The sequence below is a fragment of the Ascaphus truei genome, chromosome 12, assembly GCF_040206685.1.
Source record: "Ascaphus truei isolate aAscTru1 chromosome 12, aAscTru1.hap1, whole genome shotgun sequence".
NCBI classification, from domain to species: domain Eukaryota; kingdom Metazoa; phylum Chordata; class Amphibia; order Anura; family Ascaphidae; genus Ascaphus; species Ascaphus truei.
In genome coordinates this window covers 18,140,863-18,160,589 of record NC_134494.1, presented here as the reverse complement: position 1 = coordinate 18,160,589, position 19,727 = coordinate 18,140,863, and the positions used below count along the sequence as shown (strand labels likewise).

Sequence of the window (19,727 nt, the reverse complement as noted above, 5' to 3'; positions counted from 1 at the left end):
TATGAGTTTGCATTTGGCTGTTTTTATAATTTTAATAAATTGTTTTGTACTTTCCACACTATCTTGCTGTATTCTCTCCTATATCTTGCCATCCAATAATCAATCTGGGAGAGGCTAAAGAGAAAGAGGATTGGGAAGACTCACGTGGGATTCGTGATCAAAGCAGGGAAGAAGAAGTTAAAGCACAGATCCTCTCAACTGAAAGTTACAAGATTCATCTTGTAAGTAGTTACACTGTGGTCTTATTGTCTTAAATGTACCTGTCCAGACATGCTGCACAATTTGTGTGTTTTTGTCTCATTTAACCCTTTATTAGGGGGGGACTATCGGAATCAACAGCAACCGGTTTTTCTTTGTTGGGAATATCATTTGGACATTTAAAGGACTGCACTGTATGCACACTTTCATCTGTATTAAGCGCCATGTATCCCATATGGTTTTTGGATTAGTTTGTGTGTAGGTTGATGAGATAACCTGCACTGCGGGGCACCTTAGGCTGCTTTAATCGTGTTTTTTGCACAATCACTTTTATATGGTTTTGTATGTGCACATTATTTAATTGTAGGCACAGTTTAGCACTAGCTATTTATAGGTTAAGCGCTGTAGTTTTGGAAATCTATCATATGCAAATCTATTTTTAGGCTGGTGGGAAAGAGAGGTGGTTTTCTCGGAGGCGAATAGTGTTATGACAGATCGGGTAATGTTGTGGTTGAGATACATCGATGATGTTCTGATCCTCTGGCAGGGCAGTGCGGAGGATTTTGAGCATTTTGTTGCTGTACTCAACCACAACAGTCTCAATATCAAGTTAACATCTAAACTAAGTCACACCTCAATCGATTTTCTGGATCTTTGTATCAAGATTGAGAGTAATGGGCACCTCAGTACTGATATTTTCAGGAAGGAGACTGCCACAAATGCTATCCTGCACGCCTCTAGTTCGCACCCTTTCCATCAAATTGCAGGAGTCCCGACTGGTGAATTTATTCGCCTAAAGCGTAATTGCTCCGATCCCCTTACTTTTGAATCACGAGCAGTAGAGATGAAACACAGATTCCGAAATCGAGGCTACAGCCAATCTACTATTAAGAAAGGATATGAACGCAGCAAATGTATGAGCCGGGTATCCCTTTTGAAACCCAAATTAAAACAATAGGATTCCAATAAAATAAGATTTATAGGCACGTACAATCAACAGTGGAATCAAGTGCGGGAAATCCTTCAAAAACATTGGTCTATTCTGATGATCGACCCTGATCTAAAACACAAATTGGGTCCAAAAGTGGAACTTACTAGCAGAAGAGCACCAAACCTAAGAGATAAGTTGGTGCACAGCCACTACACCATACCCAGTACAACAACATTTTTGTCTACTTTTGACAAAAAGGTTTTTTTTAAATGTGGTGGCTGTCCAGCTTGTAAGTTTACAAAACCAACATCCACTTTTAAGGATAGTAAAGGCCACCATCAAACAATTTCTTAATTGTAGATCAAAAGGAGTTATCTACTGCTTAATGTGTCCCTGTAACAAAATATATGTTGGTATGACAACAAGGGAAGTACGCTTTAGAATAATGGAGCATAGTAGAAATATTAAAAATGCGAAGAGGGACTTAGAATCTTTAAAAAAAATCACCATGGTGGCTAAACATTTTTTGCAGGAACATGAAGCGGACAATTCACTTCTTTCTGCATTTGCCATAGAGCGTGTCTCCCTGGGGATACGCGGGGGAGATTTTGAGAAAACACTCCTACAACACGAATGCAGGTGGATTGTCACACTAGGTTCAATGATCCCTGGTGGTCTTAATGACTATCTGGGTTTTTCTATGTTCCTATGATATAATCTGACATCTCTTCATTATCAAATGTTTCTGCTTTAAATGTATTTTTAAATACTATTTTGTTTTTCCATTATAGGTGATACTGCAGAGTCTGCATGGAAACAATGAAGTAACAATTTATATCTGAATATTTTCTTTTATATTTTTTTTTTTTTTTTTATGGGGGTCTTAGGTTTATGGGAATTAGGTTTTGATTGTTTTTTATCAGTAAATTATTAACAGTTTTGACAGTTTTCCCTTTATACAGACCTCTTTTTAGTTAATTATGCAGATTTATTTTTTATTCATTTTTTTATTTTTATTTCATCTGTTGCTTTATTGTTTCCCATATGCAGTGTTACTGATTTTGTCGAATTGGGTTTTGAGATGCTTTGGAAGATTTGTTTTAATCCTTGTCTTCTTTCCTCTATTATCATAGATCAAGTTATATCTAATATTCTTGCTGGTTATATCCTGTTCCTGCTGGGAATGCCAAAACCACTGTCTCAATATGGCACTACTCTCCTTCCATGTATAGGAATTTACCTACAAAAAATATTCTTCGGCTACAGGGGATATTCTCCAGGATGAAATTCGCCTTGCATATGTACCTAAAACTCATTGGGTGATTACCATGATGGGATTTAATGGACCAAAAATGTGATTAAGGATACTATCTCTACTTTTACAAAGTGAATCCATGGACTGCTATGGAATATTATATGTCTATGGGCATCTCTACTACTATTTGCCCATGTGTGAGGAACTTTCTCTGTAAAAACTGATCGATTATGATCAGAACCCATTTGAGGGCAATTTGCCTATTCAAAGATGGCGACCGCAGCCCGCAAATCCTACTGAGCATGTGCGAGAAGCATGGGAAACTTCTCATGCGATCTGAATAAGAGTGTGACGTCACTAAGGGCAAAATAGGCAAAAACCACAACCAAGATGGCGGACTTGATCTTTAACCTGCCAATGCACATGTGTGGTGTGTAATATCCAAATCTCGCGGGATTACACACGGCTGTGGACCTTACAGAGACTCCATGTTTAGCCCTAATCACATAGGGAATCTAAAACACCTGTTCAATATGTTTTTTTGGCGCGAATCTCTTGACTATCTGCTAGCTATTTAAATGCTCCTGTCACATAGCCTTAGTACCACTCGTGAGGAAGCCTTTGTGGGCGAAACGCGTTAGTGGGCTAATTTTAATTTTTGCTGTTGCTGACCCTGCCTGCCTTCAGTCTTATTTGGGACTATTAACATTGTCCAATATTCTGGACTTTATTTGTGGACTGTGCTGTGCTGATTGATGACTGCAGTGTTTCATTCTGAAGGAGCTGAGTATCTTTGTTCATTCATCTCTCCCTTTGTTTTTCCCATCTGTTTATATTTGTGTAGTTGGGTCACTAAATGTATTATTTGACATATATTCCTTGTTATAGTATTATATAATTGTATTAGGCTTACCCTTGTGTATCTGACACTCTCACTGCTATCAGTACAGCACATATACTTTTTTCTGTGTATATTTTCTCAGCCTGAAATTTTTTTTTTTTTTTTCTTCTTTCTTTTGATTCTCTATGTCTATTAGCCATTAACATCTTTGGTGACCGGCCGGTCTGTACTGCTGCACTGCGGGAATCAATCCTTTCCCTCAGTGAGCAAGGTTTTTCTTAGGGCATTGATTTTTTAGTTTTATTTTTTCTGGGTTTATTATACTGTGATTTTGATTAATTTTCTGTGTCCACCAATTTATTTTTTAGACAGGCAGGCTCATCAGTCAGTTGTTTGTATTTCTGTTATCTTTTGGATTTAATTAAAGTACCCTTTTTATTTTTGCAAATTATGGTCTGAGTGCTACTTTAGAGGTTTCTTTTTCTTCTGTGTTTATATATCTATACTTTTCCTCTAGCACCACCTACAGCTTATACTTTATTTCTGTTACAACTATATCAGTTATATTTTTCTGATTTAGGTAGGTTCATTTGACATTGCATTTATTTTTTTTGGAAGTGATGCGGTATTCACTTGTGTGTTTACATTATATATATATATATAGCAAAGAAATAAAGAACAATAGGCACTCCGTCGGGTGAATCAATGTGATGGGTGCAAATCCTGTATGGTAGAAATAGGCAATTCGATACTGTGTGAGAACGAATATCAGAGGCAGCACTCCAAATGGTTGTCAAAAGAATATTGTATTAACAAGACATAATTTCCAACGTTTCGGTCCTTAGTGCGGCACCTTTCTCAGGGTGATGTGCATACAGAGAGAAATAGAACACATATAAATTCCCTCAAAACCCCTAACAAACAGGTGCAGCACATACTTATAATCAAACCATACATGGTATACATTATGAAAGACTCTCCCATACCTGTGAACCGCCCAGCGTTGTCTGGAATGCAGGGATCCGCCCGTGTGATGAAACGCACTAACTGCGCATGCGCAGGTCAAGGGTGAAAGGTCGTGTGGGAGGAGGTCCTGTGTTCTTCGGCACTTTTCCAGCTATTCTGCTTGTGCTTCCACTATTGCACCTTCAAAAGAAGCTTTAACATCAGAGACGCTGAATTGCTGCTGCAGGACTCGTGGCAGGAGTCTGAAGCAGTCAAACCAGGTGCTCAGTATCACGGACGAAATCCCTCTCCCCCACTCCTGTAGATGACGCCCCATACAGATTCTCTCCAATGTATATTTTATTCTAACTTTTTGTAAGTGTATCTCCTAGGGACACTTTTCTTAATAAATTAACCCTCATTTGCACACAGTTACGCGCTATGGAGCTTACGCTTTGTTGTGTTTTGTTTTTCTAGATCTATGGTGGGTGGCTACACCACTTTCTTTTGAAGCAGCAAGGAGCTCCTGTGGTCAGTGAATCGTTGGGACTCTCTCCTCCTCCAGACCACCACCAAGTGGAGACATTTGGACTTATCCTTTTTTTCTTTGGACACTATCTATTTGTTGGTTATTTTTATTAATTTGCATATACTTTAAGTGTTTATATTAATTATTCAGTTATTACTATACTTATTAGCGCTACTTTTTTGTGTGTTTTTTCATTATATATATATATATATATATATATATATATAAACAGAAAAAGAGAGCGCACGCCCCATAGCATAACACTGTGTATTTATTATGAAAAAAGGAAAGGGAAGGGGGGGGGAAGGAATATAATATATATGTGTATATAGAACAAGTATCTGGGTAGTATATAAGCCCATTTGAGTCATAAGGTTGCTCTTAGCTTATGTTATATATACACATATATATTATCTTTCCAGCAAAAAGTACGTGTAATATCTATTTACTTTTACTTGTCTAGTAGTGTAGATCTATTGAATTTTCGGTTGCTCATTATGTATGTGTACATAATTTTGTCTATATGTGCATGGTGTTCTGATGAGGAATTAATAGTTCTTAATATCTTTTATTTAAAATATGATTATTAGATCTCAATATACTGCCACCCCTGTGTGTTTTTTATGTGTATGATTTCATTTTAAATAATTTTGTATATATTTCATTATTTAATGTTTATTATACAACAGGGGATAATTTACTTAATTTTATTTTTAACTTTGCTTTTTCGTTTTATCCATTGGTTCAGATCATCTATTTGAATCATGTTTAATGATTTTACATAATATCAGCAATGAATTTGAGTATCTAGTGTGTTACATATATGTGTATAATGTTTTTGTAGATCTTTCCCACAATATGTGTCAATACTGCTGCGGCCGAGTTTATTCGAGCATTTGCCCGTTCTCGGCCGCAGCAGTAACCTGGCGCGCGCCGGAGGGTGCCGGGCGTGCGCCGAAGCAGCGGAGGAGCGCCCTCCGATCGGGGCTTTCTTCCTCCCACTGCCGGGTCCGCCGGGTCCCCCGGAACCCCCTGCCGCCGTCCCCCACATCGCGGGACACCAGGGCTCCCTCGGGGAGCCCTGGACGCGCGTGCAGCGGGCGCAGGCACCCGATGACGCGTGACCGCATCACCGCTGAGGGAGTGCGGCTAGCACGCCGGGGCATCCCCCGGCTTGCGGTGCTAGCCGTACTTCAATAAAACGTGTCGCCAGTGTATATATATATTTTTTCCATGATCTGCCATTTATTAAGTCAGTCGTTTAAATCATGTGTTTAATGAGGGTGCAGTACATCTAGTTACGCCCTACTTCACCAGCTTACCACGGGTTAAACAATTACCCTATTATGGGTTGCTAATCGATGGACTGGCTATAAATGTGCAGGACTTCATTCCGTTCTCTATCAGCCCTTTGAGAAAGTCGCCCAGCGGTGACGAAACACGTCAGGGACTCTGATTACGTCACTACGACGCTGCGCATGCGCACGAAGCCACATCCAGCGTGGGATCCATACGGCGGCCATTCGGAGTGGAGAGCTGAGTTCTTGGACGGCAATCTGATGGCAAACGGCACCCCAGGAATACGGTGAGCGGTGACTTCTACTGGCAGTCCTGAAGGAGCCCACATAGACGCAATTCCGCAGCACAGAACCGGATGGTGGTGATATAATCACAAATTGCCTTTTAACCATTTTTATCCTGTGAGTGTGATTCCTCCATCCCCCTCCCTTTTTTCATAATAAATACACAGTGTTATGCTATGGGACGTGAGCACTCTCTATTTTTCTGTTTGTAGATATCCCTGGATGTGGTTTATCCCATGTGAGAGCAGCCGGAGACCCCCTTGTCAGCATCATTTACCTCCATTCATGGACTAACATTTAAAGGACTGGTTAGACTTTATTTATTTTTCTTTTTTGCACTTTTGCACCCCCTTTTTTCACTTAAGTTGTTTGTGTTTCACTATACAGTTTATTGATATATTATGTATTTTTAATTGTATTTTCCATTTTAATATTATCACATTTAATGTATTTCTTGCACTATATACACAAAATCAATTTTATTTACTATAGTCTACCAATAGGTACAACACTTGCAGTCCTACTCTGGCGCTACAATCTTTGTTCTCATATATATATATATATATATATATATATATATATATATATATATATATATATATATATATATATATATATATATATATATATATATATATATATATATATATCAATCATATAAATCATATGCAGTATTACACTGGCGACACACTTTATTCGAGCTCGGCTAGTCCCACGAATTCGGGTATACCCGGGTGTATTGAGGTTTGTGACTGTTTTCTGCCCGAGTGCATTGAGGTATTTTCCAGGCAGGGATTGAAGCATTTTATTCCCGCTGGCTGCAATACTGCACAGTATATATATATATACTGCATTACAATTCATGAATTTATGCCATCTGGTAGACACGCGAAGCATTGCAGCCTATTAAATCCTAATCATTATCATTTAACAGATCAGCCGCCCGTCAGCCAGGCATGAACCCAGGCTGGGAAGGCAAACGCAACGGGGCTTGTCAGAGGTGAGGAGCGGCGCATTCCAGGTATCTGCCAGGTACATACTGGGTATTTGCTCGAATAAAGTGTGTCGGTGCAGTATGCTATGGGGCGTGCGCTCTCTCTCTTTTTCTGTTATATATATATATATATATATATATATATATATATATATATATATATATATATGTCCAGCAATGCACAACACCATCAGTATCAAAAGAGGCAAATGCTAGTCCCATATATTTTCCATATTCAATGTTCACCAGAATGTATCTGGCAAAAAGAGACAGCACACTGAGTATTAAAGAAGTAATATGTATTAAAACATAGGCACCGCAACCAACCAACGTTTCGATCCTCAAGATGGGACATTCTTCTAGGTAATGCATTACCTAGAAGAATGTCCATCTTGAGGATCGAAACGTTGGTTGGTTGCGGTGCCTATGTTTTAATACAAATTACTCCTTTAATACTCAGTGTGCTGTCTCTTTTTGCCAGATACATTCCCATACCCCTAGAGGAAGGGAGGGGCAACATCATGTCCCCAGGGACAACAGGACTAATTCCCCCTACACCTCAGAGGGATCCAGGTTGGCCTCAGCTCCCGGCAGTCGTTTCTCGGCCCTTGAGGTAGAGCCACTGCCGGCAGAAGAGGCCAATAGTGTACCATCTAATGGACAGTCCCATCTCCCTCCAAACACTGACATAGGAAAGGCTACTAGACCAAAAGAAGCTAAAATGATTAACTCATCTCCTCATCATTTTTTAGACAAAGCACCGAGACAAGAAAAGAAGTCCAGAGAAAAGGAGAGAGAGACAAGGAGAAACAGTATCCGTTATGGGACCACGAGGCTCCCAACAAATCCCAGAGTCTAGGAAAAAGAGGAGCAGAGGAGTTAGAGCGGGGAGAGTCCAACAGAGGAAGAAGGAGAACAGAGGACGACTAGTAACCCCCAGTGAGGGTAATATTTCCATATTCAATTTATCTACGAAATTATTATCCATTTATGATATATCTCTGTTGGAGAGGGGACTGTCATTCGCTCCGAATACAGGCTCCAATGCCTTTCAACTGTTTGTGGACCTTAATAGTTTCATTAGAAAAATTACTTTAAAAAGACACTATAGTATACAGGAAACTAATATTAAACACAACAAGGAGGCTGATTTAATTAATGCACAGGCTCTAGCCCATTTAGAGGACCTCACTTCACTGTTAGGAGAATCAGAGGGTATTTTGAGTGTATCACAGGATTGTATGGATTCTCTGGAGCTATCCATACATCCCACTCAAATTGATTGTAATATAGAGGATGACTTAAATATCGTACATTCACCTTTGAAACCCAAATCCATTTTCTTTCCCTACCAGTCCAAGGGAGGATTCATTGAGGCCTTCTATAGTTTGGTACTGCAGGACTTTGAGGCATTATGCTCTAAAAAACCTAAGATAAATAAAAATCTCAGCCAGGGTGAACTGGACGCACTAAAACAACTGAAGGAAAATCCCTCTATTGTTATCAGGCAGGCAGACAAGGGGGGTGGAGTGGTCATCCAGGATACTTCTGCTTATCTACAGGAGGCTCGCAGACTCCTGGGTGACCAGTCATCCTACATTACCCTTGAATCTGACACAGTCATAGGGTATCAAAATAGTCTTAAAGAGCTTCTTTTTTCCGCACTCACTAAGGATATTATTTCTAAGACAGAGTTTAAGTTTTTATTCAATTCACATCCACGCACACCCATTTTTTATCACTTACCCAAAGTGCACAAGTCCTTGACAACCCCCCCTGGCAGGCCCATTGTGTCTGGGGTGGAGTCGATGACGTCGAGCCTGTCCCAGTATGTGGATTACCATCTCCAACCATTTGTGGCCAAGCTTAGGTCACATATTAGGGACATGCTCCATGTCATCGAGGCCACCTCGGGCATCACGTGGAAGTCCACCTATCTATGGGCCACATGTGATGTGGCCTCTTTATATACATGTATTGACCATGCCAGGGGTATTAAAGCATTAACTTATTGGCTTGACAAGGACTTGTGCATGCCTAAAACACAAGTTATTTATTTTAGAGTGTGTTAAATTTATTTTAAATCACAATTATTTTCTGTTTGAAGAGATCTTTCATCTGCAAATCTGTGGAACGGCTATGGGCACGAGGTTCGCTCCCAGCTATGCAAATCTCTTCATGGGTTTTTGGGAGGAGAGATTTGTGTGGCAAAATTTACATCTTGGAGCGGGCCTCGTGTACTATGGCCGTTTCATAGATGATATGATTTTCATCTGGGATGGAGAGGAGGCAGAATTACAGGAGATCCTTAAATCATTTGATGAGAACCCTTTAGGATTAAAATTCACATTTAATATAGATGCCACCTCTATAGTCTTTTTGGATTTATTACTCACGTTTGATGATAATCTAGATATCATCACAGCCACTCATTTTAAAGAAGTCTCAGTCAATAATTATGTACATGCGTCCAGTAACCATCATAAGCAGTGGTTACAGAACATTCCTCTTGGGCAGTTTCACCGAATCAGGAGAAACTGTTCAAGAGATACAGATTTTGTCCAGCAGTCAGGAGAACTCAGTTTAAAATTTAAACATAAGGGGTATGATAAACAACTAATAAATGAGTCCTTTAAGAAAGTCAGCTCCATGGATAGATCCACTATGTTACAGACATCTAAAAATAGACAGGTCACATCTCGTCTGGGCTATAACTCACCAGTGATTGTAGACAAAACTGTGACATCTAGTTTAAGATTTATTACTACCTATAATCAGTCTCATAAAGCTATTCAAAATATTATGAGCAATCACTGGGGAGTTCTCAGATGTGATCCTCATTTGAAAGGCATTCTTCCGGATCGGGCATCAATTGTCTACAGAAAGGCCAGAAGTATGAAGAGTATTATAGCTCCAACAAAATTAAAATCAGCAAATAACTCTGAGAAAACAGCTCTAAATGGCCTTAAAGGAAATCATAAATGTGGACGAGGTAGATGCATTACCTGTAGACATTTGATGGTACGGTCCGATTTCAGCTCTTCCAATAGAGATATTATCTATCAGGTTAGGAATTATATTAATTGCCTTAGTTCATTTGTGGTATACTGCATTCAGTGTGGTTGCGGATTACGCTATATTGGACGCACCACCAGATCCCTCTGCACCCGTTTCCTAGAGCACAGAAGGAGTGTCATAAAGGGATTAATTATCAATAGTATCTCCCGACACTATAAAACTATACATAACCAGGACCCAAAATGTATGACAATTATGGGCCTGGAATATATTTCCCCTTGTGCTCTGGGAGGCGATCGATATAAAATTCTGTGCAGAAAGGAGACTTATTGGATCCACCAGCTGGGGACTCTCACCCCTGGTGGACTCAATGAGTGTCTGGATGCTAGTACACTGGTCTGATCTCCTGACCTCTTGGACTCTCGTCACTCTCCTCAAGGGAACTTAGTCATCAGTTCTCTCCTGCGGTCCTCTTTTTCCCACACTCCTCTCAATCTAGTAGTTCTCCATCCCCCAGCCCCCCCTTTTCCATTTCCCCCCCCTCCCTCCCTCCCCCCCTCTCCCTTCCCCACCCTTCCCTTCCTTTCCCCATTCCCTTTTTCCCCTTTACCCCCTCCCTCCCTCCCCCCTTCCCTATCCCATATTCATATATTTCCTTAGTGGGTTTTTTTACTATATTTTTAGTTTTATTTTTATTGAAGGTATTTTAGATATTCGAATTAGGCGAATATTAGTCATATTGCAAACCACTATATTCATTCAAAATCATTAATACCTTAGACTTCCTCTCTTCTTTTCTCTCACAATACATACATTTGTATATACTGTATATATGAGTATGACTATTGTAGGCATTTATTTTGCCTTTATATATTCATATCATATAATTTTATTATTCTTTTTTATAATATTTTTAGACATATCCTTTAATCTTTTTCTTGTCTCTGTGGAAATAAGTATAAATTTAATTTAATTTTTATGTCAGACAATATCTGAGGTATGATGTATAATATATTAAGCCCCCTAGCAATATATACAGTTCGAATATATTTGTATCATCATTAGACACCAATACTGATATACAGATATATTATATTATCCCATATGGGAATCCATTATATTTGCAGATACTCTTGTCCAGGTCTAAACTCATGTTATATACAAGACCATTAGGTCCTGAACCTTTCTATATATATGAAATTGATATGGAATTGGAATTTATGGGTGATATTGCTCTAATTATTATTGAGATCTGTTGTCATGTATCTGATTTCCCTGTACAATTCTATGTCTCCTTTTTTAAGTGGTTATCATGTAGTGCAATGTATGATATAATTTTTTACATCTAGTGAGAGTATATACAAATCTCATATAATTAGTTTACCATGCTGGTCTTTCCTAATGGGGAATCATTGACATCTGTTTGAAATTATATATTGCACTACAATGAATTACTAATATATATGGAGTGACTGTGTATGTATATTTGAATTTTATATTTGTCTTAGCATATCTATCCTGTTCCAATACTGTTGTTTTTGAGATATTTCATTCATTTATTTATTTATTTATTCTTTGTCCTTTCCTTAAGTGTATTAGTCCCAAATAGTCTTTGTATAGCTAGTTTTGTATTTGATTAGCGTTTTTAACAAACACCAGCCTCATTTAGCATAATACAGGTTCATTTAATCACCCGATCACGGGTTGCCTGGCAACGGACTAGCTATAAGAGGGCAGGACTTGATTCTATACATCATCAGCCCTTTGAGAAAGTCGCCCATCAGGTGACAAAACGCGTCAGGGAACTGATAGCGCGATTACATCACGACGACGCTGCGCACGCGCAGGAGGCCACACCAAGCGCGGGAATACCATCGGCGGCCATTGGAAGCGAGAGCTGAAATCTGGACATCATACAGATAGCGAACGGAGCCCTGTACACCTGGTTCTTGGTGATCGTGTCTGGCAGTCCTGAAGGAGTCCACGGAGACGTTTTCCAGTATACAGAACCGGATGGTGGTGATACAATTCACAAACTGCCTTTTATATATTTTTATCTTGTGAGTGCGATTCCTACCCCTCTACCCCCCACCCCCCTTCCCCCATTTTTAATAAATCATATGCAGTATTATGCTATGGGGCGTGCGCTCTCTCTCTTTTTCTGTTTATATATATATATATATATATATATATATATATATATATATATATATATATATGTCCAGCAATGCACAACACCATCAGTATCAAAAGAGGCAAATGCTAGTCCCATATATTAGTCCCATATATTTTCCATATTCAATGTTCACCAGAATGTATCTGGCAAAAAGAGACAGCACACTGAGTATTAAAGAAGTAATATGTATTAAAACATAGGCACCGCAACCAACCAACGTTTCGATCCTCAAGATGGGACATTCTTCTAGGTAATGCATTACCTAGAAGAATGTCCATCTTGAGGATCGAAACGTTGGTTGGTTGCGGTGCCTATGTTTTAATACAAATTACTCCTTTAATACTCAGTGTGCGGTCTCTTTTTGCCAGATACATTCTGGTGAACATGGGGGAAAAAAATATATATATATATATATATATATATATATATATATATATCAAACACACAAAAAGAATGTTGCTCACACTACATATATATGTGGAAAAACCAGACCCAATAAGTAATATTGACTATCTTGGAATAAAAGATAAACCAAGTAAGCCTAGAGTAAATGGGAAACTGTAGGTGCTAGGGGATAACAATAATATTGAACACACAAAAGACTAAGACAATCCCCGAAAGCAGCACTCTAAATATACCACAAAATAACTGATAACATAATACCAAAAGACCAGGAAACTAAAGTCAAAATAGAAAATGAATAGATTTTAATTTTGTTGATAGTGGACTCAGATCCGGAATCTGTACAGAGTGAAACTAAGGTCCTCTCACACTTCCGACCAAAATCATCATTTTGCCCACCCTTTCAAACCTGTCCGCAAATAGAGGTCTTCGTTTCCCTTGTGACCAATGATATTCTCAAATTATCTGAACAACCAGGGGCGAAGAACCTTACTTTCCAAGAATGGCTTGCCGTTAAGGAACTTGGAAAAATGACATCAGTTGAATTCAAGCCAGCGGACAAGGGAGGCAACGTTGTGGTATGGCCTAAATCACAGTATGAACGCGAAGCCTTCAAACAGTTAAGGGACCGAACTTACTATAAGGGATTGGCTCCTGATCCGACAGACAAGTTCAAAATTGAACTTGACACAATTCTCAGTGAAGCATGTGCCTTGGGTACAATAACAACGAAAAATAGAGACAGTCTGGTCACGAAACATCCGACGACTGCTACATTCTATTTATTACCCAAGATACATAAAAGCTTAACTAATACACCAGGAAGGCCAATAGTGGCCGGTATCGGTAGCTTATGTGAACCTATTAGTAAATTCCTGGACCCCTTTTTACGTCCAGCGGTTGAAGCATTGCCATCGTATCTCCGTGACACCATGGATATCCTATCCAGACTCGATGGTGTCACAGTGGCTGCAAATACAATTATTGCCACATGTGACGTGGAAGCTCTGTACACGTCTATAAGCCACAAGGACGGTTTATCTGCTGCTGAGTTCTTCCTTAGAATGTCACAATTCAGCCCTAATCTCATTGATCTACTCCTACAACTTTTGTCCTTTATCTTACACCATAACTTTTTTGTTTTTAAGAATCGTTTTTATCTGCAGACAAGAGGGACAGCGATGGGGGCCACTTGTGCCCCCTCATATGCAAATTTATTTTTGGGCTGGTGGGAGAGGGAAGTGGTGTTTTGTGAGGATGATATCCATTTGACCTCGCATGTTCTGTTGTGGTTGAGATACATCGATGACATTCTTATCCTCTGGCAGGGCACTGCCGCTGAGTTTAGGAGTTTCATCGATGTGCTCAACCACAATGAACACAATATTTGACTTACCTACAGATGTAGCCCCACATCGATTGATTTTTTGGATCTTCAGATCTCTATTGATGCCAGTGGCGATGTGGGGACTGATATATTCAGGAAGTCGACTTCTACTAATTCTATTTTACACGCTTCCAGCTTCCACCAGCAGCATCAGATTAAGTGCATTCCTCGTAGTGAATTTATTAGGTTAAAACGCAATTGTTCTACAGAGGAATGTTTTGTACGTAGGGCAGCTGAGATGAAAAAGAGGTTCATATCTAGAGGATATAGTAGAAAAAATATCCATGAAGGGTACCAACACAGTGTAATAAATGAACATACAACATTGTTACATCCAAAAAAAAAAACAACAGATTACAAAATTCGCTTTATTGGAACTTACAATGACATATGGGGAGAACTTAAATCCATTCTCCAAAAACACTGGCCTGTTTTATGTACCGATGGGGAACTTAGGGATACACTAGGTGACAGGGTTAATTTAACAAGTCGCCGTTCACCTAACTTACAAGACCGTCTGGTACATAGCCATTACACTCCCCATACCAGTGAGACTTTCCTTACCATTAGGAAAAAAGGATTCTCGAAATGCAGTAATTGTTCGGCCTGTAAATTTATGACACAGACTGACAGGTTTTCCAATAGTGACAACACTAAAACCTACAATATTGGCTATACTTTAAATTGTAAATCTAAAGGAGTCATTTACTGTCTCACCTGTCCCTGTAAACTTAAATATATAGGTAGGACGATCTGCGAACTTCGGTTCAGAATTTTAAAACATTCTAAGAATATTAGATCAGCCCAGCGGGATTTGGATGCCTTTAAAAAAAATTACTTCAGTAGCAAGTCATTTTTTACAGTGCCATGCTGCTGATAGTACATTTATTTCAGCTTTTGCTCTTGATAGGGTGTCACTGGGTATTAGAAGTGGGGACTTGGAAAAAGCCCTTCTTAAAAAAGAATGTCGTTGGATTGTTCTACTTAATACTATGCAACCCAGGGGAATTAATGACTCTCTGGGCTTTGCCATGTTTTTATAACTTTACTTAGTGATTTGTACCATATATCTTAGTGTAACTGTGAGACTTAGCAACTTATACATTTGTTGCTATTACAAGTACATCCCACGGTATTCTCTCTGCCCCTGCCTTTATATTATACTTTCCTTCTTTCTGTTTTACTATTTATTCTCTTAACAATTGGCTATTTTTTAGATGCTCAATATGTTATTCTGTTTGTATCTGCTACTCTTTTATACATGCCTTATATTTTGTTAGGCAGAACCCTCTATGTGTAGTCTAACATCTTTGTGCTTTTATATTTGAATTTCATGATACAGATCAGAACTTAATGAACCCTGCTTCTATCTGTTTTCAATGTTTGGATGACTTCACTAAGACTCCTGCACTCAGACGCTTCAGTCTGCAGCATATGCCCATGTGCAGCTGAGTTGCTATGTGATCAGCTGGGATTGCAGTATCCAAGGATGTCACAGCTCTGAATGCCTTATCTTACAGCACCTGTGCAGGCAACGCTGCCCCCCAGTGACGTCATCGTTACTGATCACCAAAAGGAAAGGGCATCGCTGATACTTATTAAACACAGTATATAGCTCAGCAAGCCTCCACTACTCTTTTACCACTCCGGGAAGAAGGCCCCCTTGGCTGAAACGCGTTGAGTGTCCACTCTAGGCAGCTATTCATTATTTTGCTGGCGTGACTCTTGGTGCTTATCCTGTGGACTGTATGACTTATTTCCACACATCCTGGAGTTTAACTCCGTGGGAATGACTCCATCATCACTATATGGCAGCTGAGTATCATTTTCTCTGCTATCTGGAGTCATTATCTCCCATGGAACCCTTACTCTAGGTTGTTTCATATGTGCAAACAGCACTGGCTTTTTGTGATTCTACAGCCATGTGTCTTACTTGCTTTTGTGCAGCCACCACAGGCATTGTATGCATCTTTTTTTGATTTTGATATTTTGTATTGCTGTTCAGGGTTTGAGTCTTTGTTTCACTTTGTCTCCCCTGTGCCTCCCCCTTGGTTTAAGTTATTATTTTTCTTATGTACATAATTTTTGTATATAGGTTTATTTATGCCATACCTTTCTTTATGCCCTTAGCTTAGTTATCTACCTTTTTAACTTAGGTCTTTACCAGGGTTTTTTTTAAATATTCTGCTTTCTTTGTGTCGCTTTATATAGTTATCAGGCTTATTGTGTAGACACATTTTTTGCTTTTGATTTATTTTTCAGCATTATTGATTTTTGTAAATTTTAGTCAGTCACAGTCTTTTTGTATTTTTTTGCTGCCCTTAGTGTGTATATGTTTTTTAAATGTTAGTGTTCTTTTTGCTCGCTATTAAAATCTATTCATTTTCTATTTTGACTTTAGTTTCCTGGTCTTTTGGTATTATGTTATCAGTTATTTTGTGGTATATTTAGAGTGCTGCTTTCGGGGATTGTCTTAGTCTTTTGTGTGTTCAATTTAAATATATATATATATATATATTTATATATAAACAAGGAGAAAAAAGCATCCCAATACAAGCACTCTAGCGTACACAAAAGTTAAATTTATTTAAAGCATCACATACAACATATAAATATTAAAAATGATGATCCACAGTGTCCTTGAGACAAAGTAACAAGTGTGAAACCTCACTGATTAAGTGTAAAGTGATTAGTGATCTAATACAATATATAGTATCCTGTGAGCAAGCAATCATATAACCACAAATTGCCTCAATGGATATGCATGTGTGAGCTAACCCAGGGGTGTGGTGGCAAGTATATAGCCTCCCACCACCCAGACCGTCCAGATACCCTAAGAGGCAAAAACACACTCTGATAAGACAATGCAAAAAAATCTGAGTCCACGATCAACAAAATTAAGCAGCGTTCACAGACCAATACAAACAGAGGTAATAAACATACAATGTCTACACAACCAGATGGAGGCAGATATGTGGCCTCTGTAAGTGATTGCTGAAATACATAGCAAGTGTCCAGAAAGCAATGTCCTTAATCAGAAATCAGCTGAGGTTGCAACATCCACTGCAAGAGCTCCGCTTGTAGCCAAGGAGCATCACACACGTCTCTGCAGCAGAAAGATGAATGACATGGTCAGCGACACTGCAGCACACACAAGGAGATGAGCCCCGACGTGTACGTTTCGCCACCTGCTTCATCCGGGGACATTCTGTTCTGGCTTTGACTTTATTATTATCGGTCTGATTCGTTGCGGTATTCTTTGTGTTTTATGTTAATATTTATTGTTTTTCAGTGTTCCTGAATACCTGCTCCACCGATTTTGTTCTTATTTTGATATTTTGGGTCAATTATATATTTTTCTTTGAACATGGATTTTAACTCTAATGAACAGCAACGACTTAAGAATGCTGATGCTATTTTCTTTATGGCAGATGTTAATCATATACAGGCATCCCAGGCTACATCAGTTACAGGGAAGGATAATATTAAAATATTAAAATCTTTGATGCGCAAACGCGCACGTACATGGTGGAATAAAACGGCTTTAGAAAGGTATATTGATCATAAGTTGATCTCAAGAGGTCTCAGGCTGCAAACATTCCCTGCTTTTCAATTCAATGACGCAACCCACAAGATCAGGTGGGAGACCGCTTTGAATGTTTGCGCATTTGAGTTAATGAGCACACATTGCTCACGATACCAATACTTTCAAGGAGGTCTCCCTACAAACTGAGGCATTAAGGTTAAGCCTTGAACCTGGCGATTTAGAACATATTGCCATTGTGGCGAAGGATCTTGAAAATTATGAGGAAGAAATTATGGAATTTAAAAAATCTAAATTTGCCCGTGATTCAGCGGATTATCAGACAGATTCAGTATATAAGTAGCAGAAAGGTATGAGAACTGCTAAAATCACAAGGGCTCCCCGTACCAATGTATCAGCTGCCTCCTCAGGTGCGATATCAACGCATATTGACTCATCAGATCATTAATCTAGACATTCGGCTGAAGTCTTTTTTTAGGAAACAGCGACAAGCGAAACCATCCACCACGAGGACGAGACGTGGAGCCAAGGCAACTGAGAGACAGAAAGTAGCACGGCTACAGGGGAGGAAAGGGCAAACATGCCAAATGGTAACAGATGAACCAACCATTATAAATTTATCAGATATTGCTTTTTCCGAGGAACAAAAATTTGTCCTTCAGAAGGGTTTATCGTTTTCACCCACTCATTTTGTTGATAAATTTGATTGGGTGAATGATCTCAACCTTTTTTGCCGAAAATTACTCCTCACTAAGCACTTAAAAAAAAACCCATTAGATCAAGATACCTTGGTAGAGGAAGATTTTGATTGGATTACACAGGAGTTGCAGTTAATTCAAGACTCAAATTCCTTACTTGCAGTCTCTGCAGTGGATAATAATAATGAATTGGGACCAGTGTCACATTTTAGACCCAAGTCGACATTTTGCCCCCCCATTCAAACTAATTCCTCCATTGAGGTCTTTGCTAGTCTAGTTACAGAAGACATCTTGAGGTTACCTACATCTACAGGTTTTAATAACCTGTCCAGACTGCAGTGGAGGGCAATTGCGGACTTGCGCAAAATGACGACTGTAGAAATCAAACTGGCAGATAAAGGGGGTAATATTGTTATCTGGCCTAAAAATCAATATGAGAAAGAGGTTTTTAGTCAACTTAGGGATATAGAATCTTATTCTGTAGCTGGATCAGACCCCACAGTTAAATTTAAGATTGAGTTAGATCATATCCTAGAAGATGCCAGCTTACAGGGTACAATTACAACCAAGATTTGTGATGGGCGGATGTCTAGATTTCCAATCATCCCTATTTTTTATCTCCTGCCCAAGGTTCACAAGAACCCCCTTAATCCCCCTGGCAGGCCTATTGTGGCCGGGATTGGGGGTCTAAGTGAACCTAGTTACCAGTTGGTAGATGCATTCATGCGTCCTGCGGTGGAAACACTTCCAACCTATCTCCGCGATACTATGGACACTATCTAGATTGAATGACATTGTGTTAGAGGGGAATGTCATTCTTGCTACCTGTGATGTGGAATCGCTATATACCTTTATTCACCATCAGGATGGTCATAGAGCCTCCCATTTCTTCTTGTCCACGATGAATCTTTCACGAGAACTAATTGATCTACTTATGGAGTTACTGACCTTTATTTTAACACAATTATTTTGTTTTCAAAAATAAATTTTATATCGAACAAAGAGGTACTGCCATGGGAGCCACTTGTGCTCCCTCATACGCCAACCTATTTTTGGGTTGGTTTGGAATGAGAGGTAGTTTTTATTGAAATTAACAAGAGTATGACAGATCAGGTGTTGTGGTTGAGATACATCGACGATATCCTCATCCTCTGGCAGGGATCTGCGGAGGGATTTGGGGATTTTGTCGATGTACTCCACCACAATGACCTTAATATCAAACTAAC

General features: G+C 39.1%; 1 protein-coding gene across 1 annotated transcript; it reads left to right on the top strand.

Annotated features, from left to right (window-relative positions):
- The first annotated feature begins 5,485 nt into the window (after positions 1-5,485).
- LOC142463956 (uncharacterized) lies at positions 5,486-11,016 on the top strand. The gene is made up of 3 exons (XM_075566872.1): positions 5,486-6,399; positions 6,495-6,590; positions 8,029-11,016. Exon 3 carries the CDS (start codon positions 9,416-9,418, stop codon positions 10,694-10,696), a length of 1,281 nt encoding a protein of 426 aa, XP_075422987.1. The 5' UTR covers positions 5,486-6,399; positions 6,495-6,590; positions 8,029-9,415; the 3' UTR covers positions 10,697-11,016.
- The last annotated feature ends 8,711 nt before the right edge of the window (positions 11,017-19,727 follow it).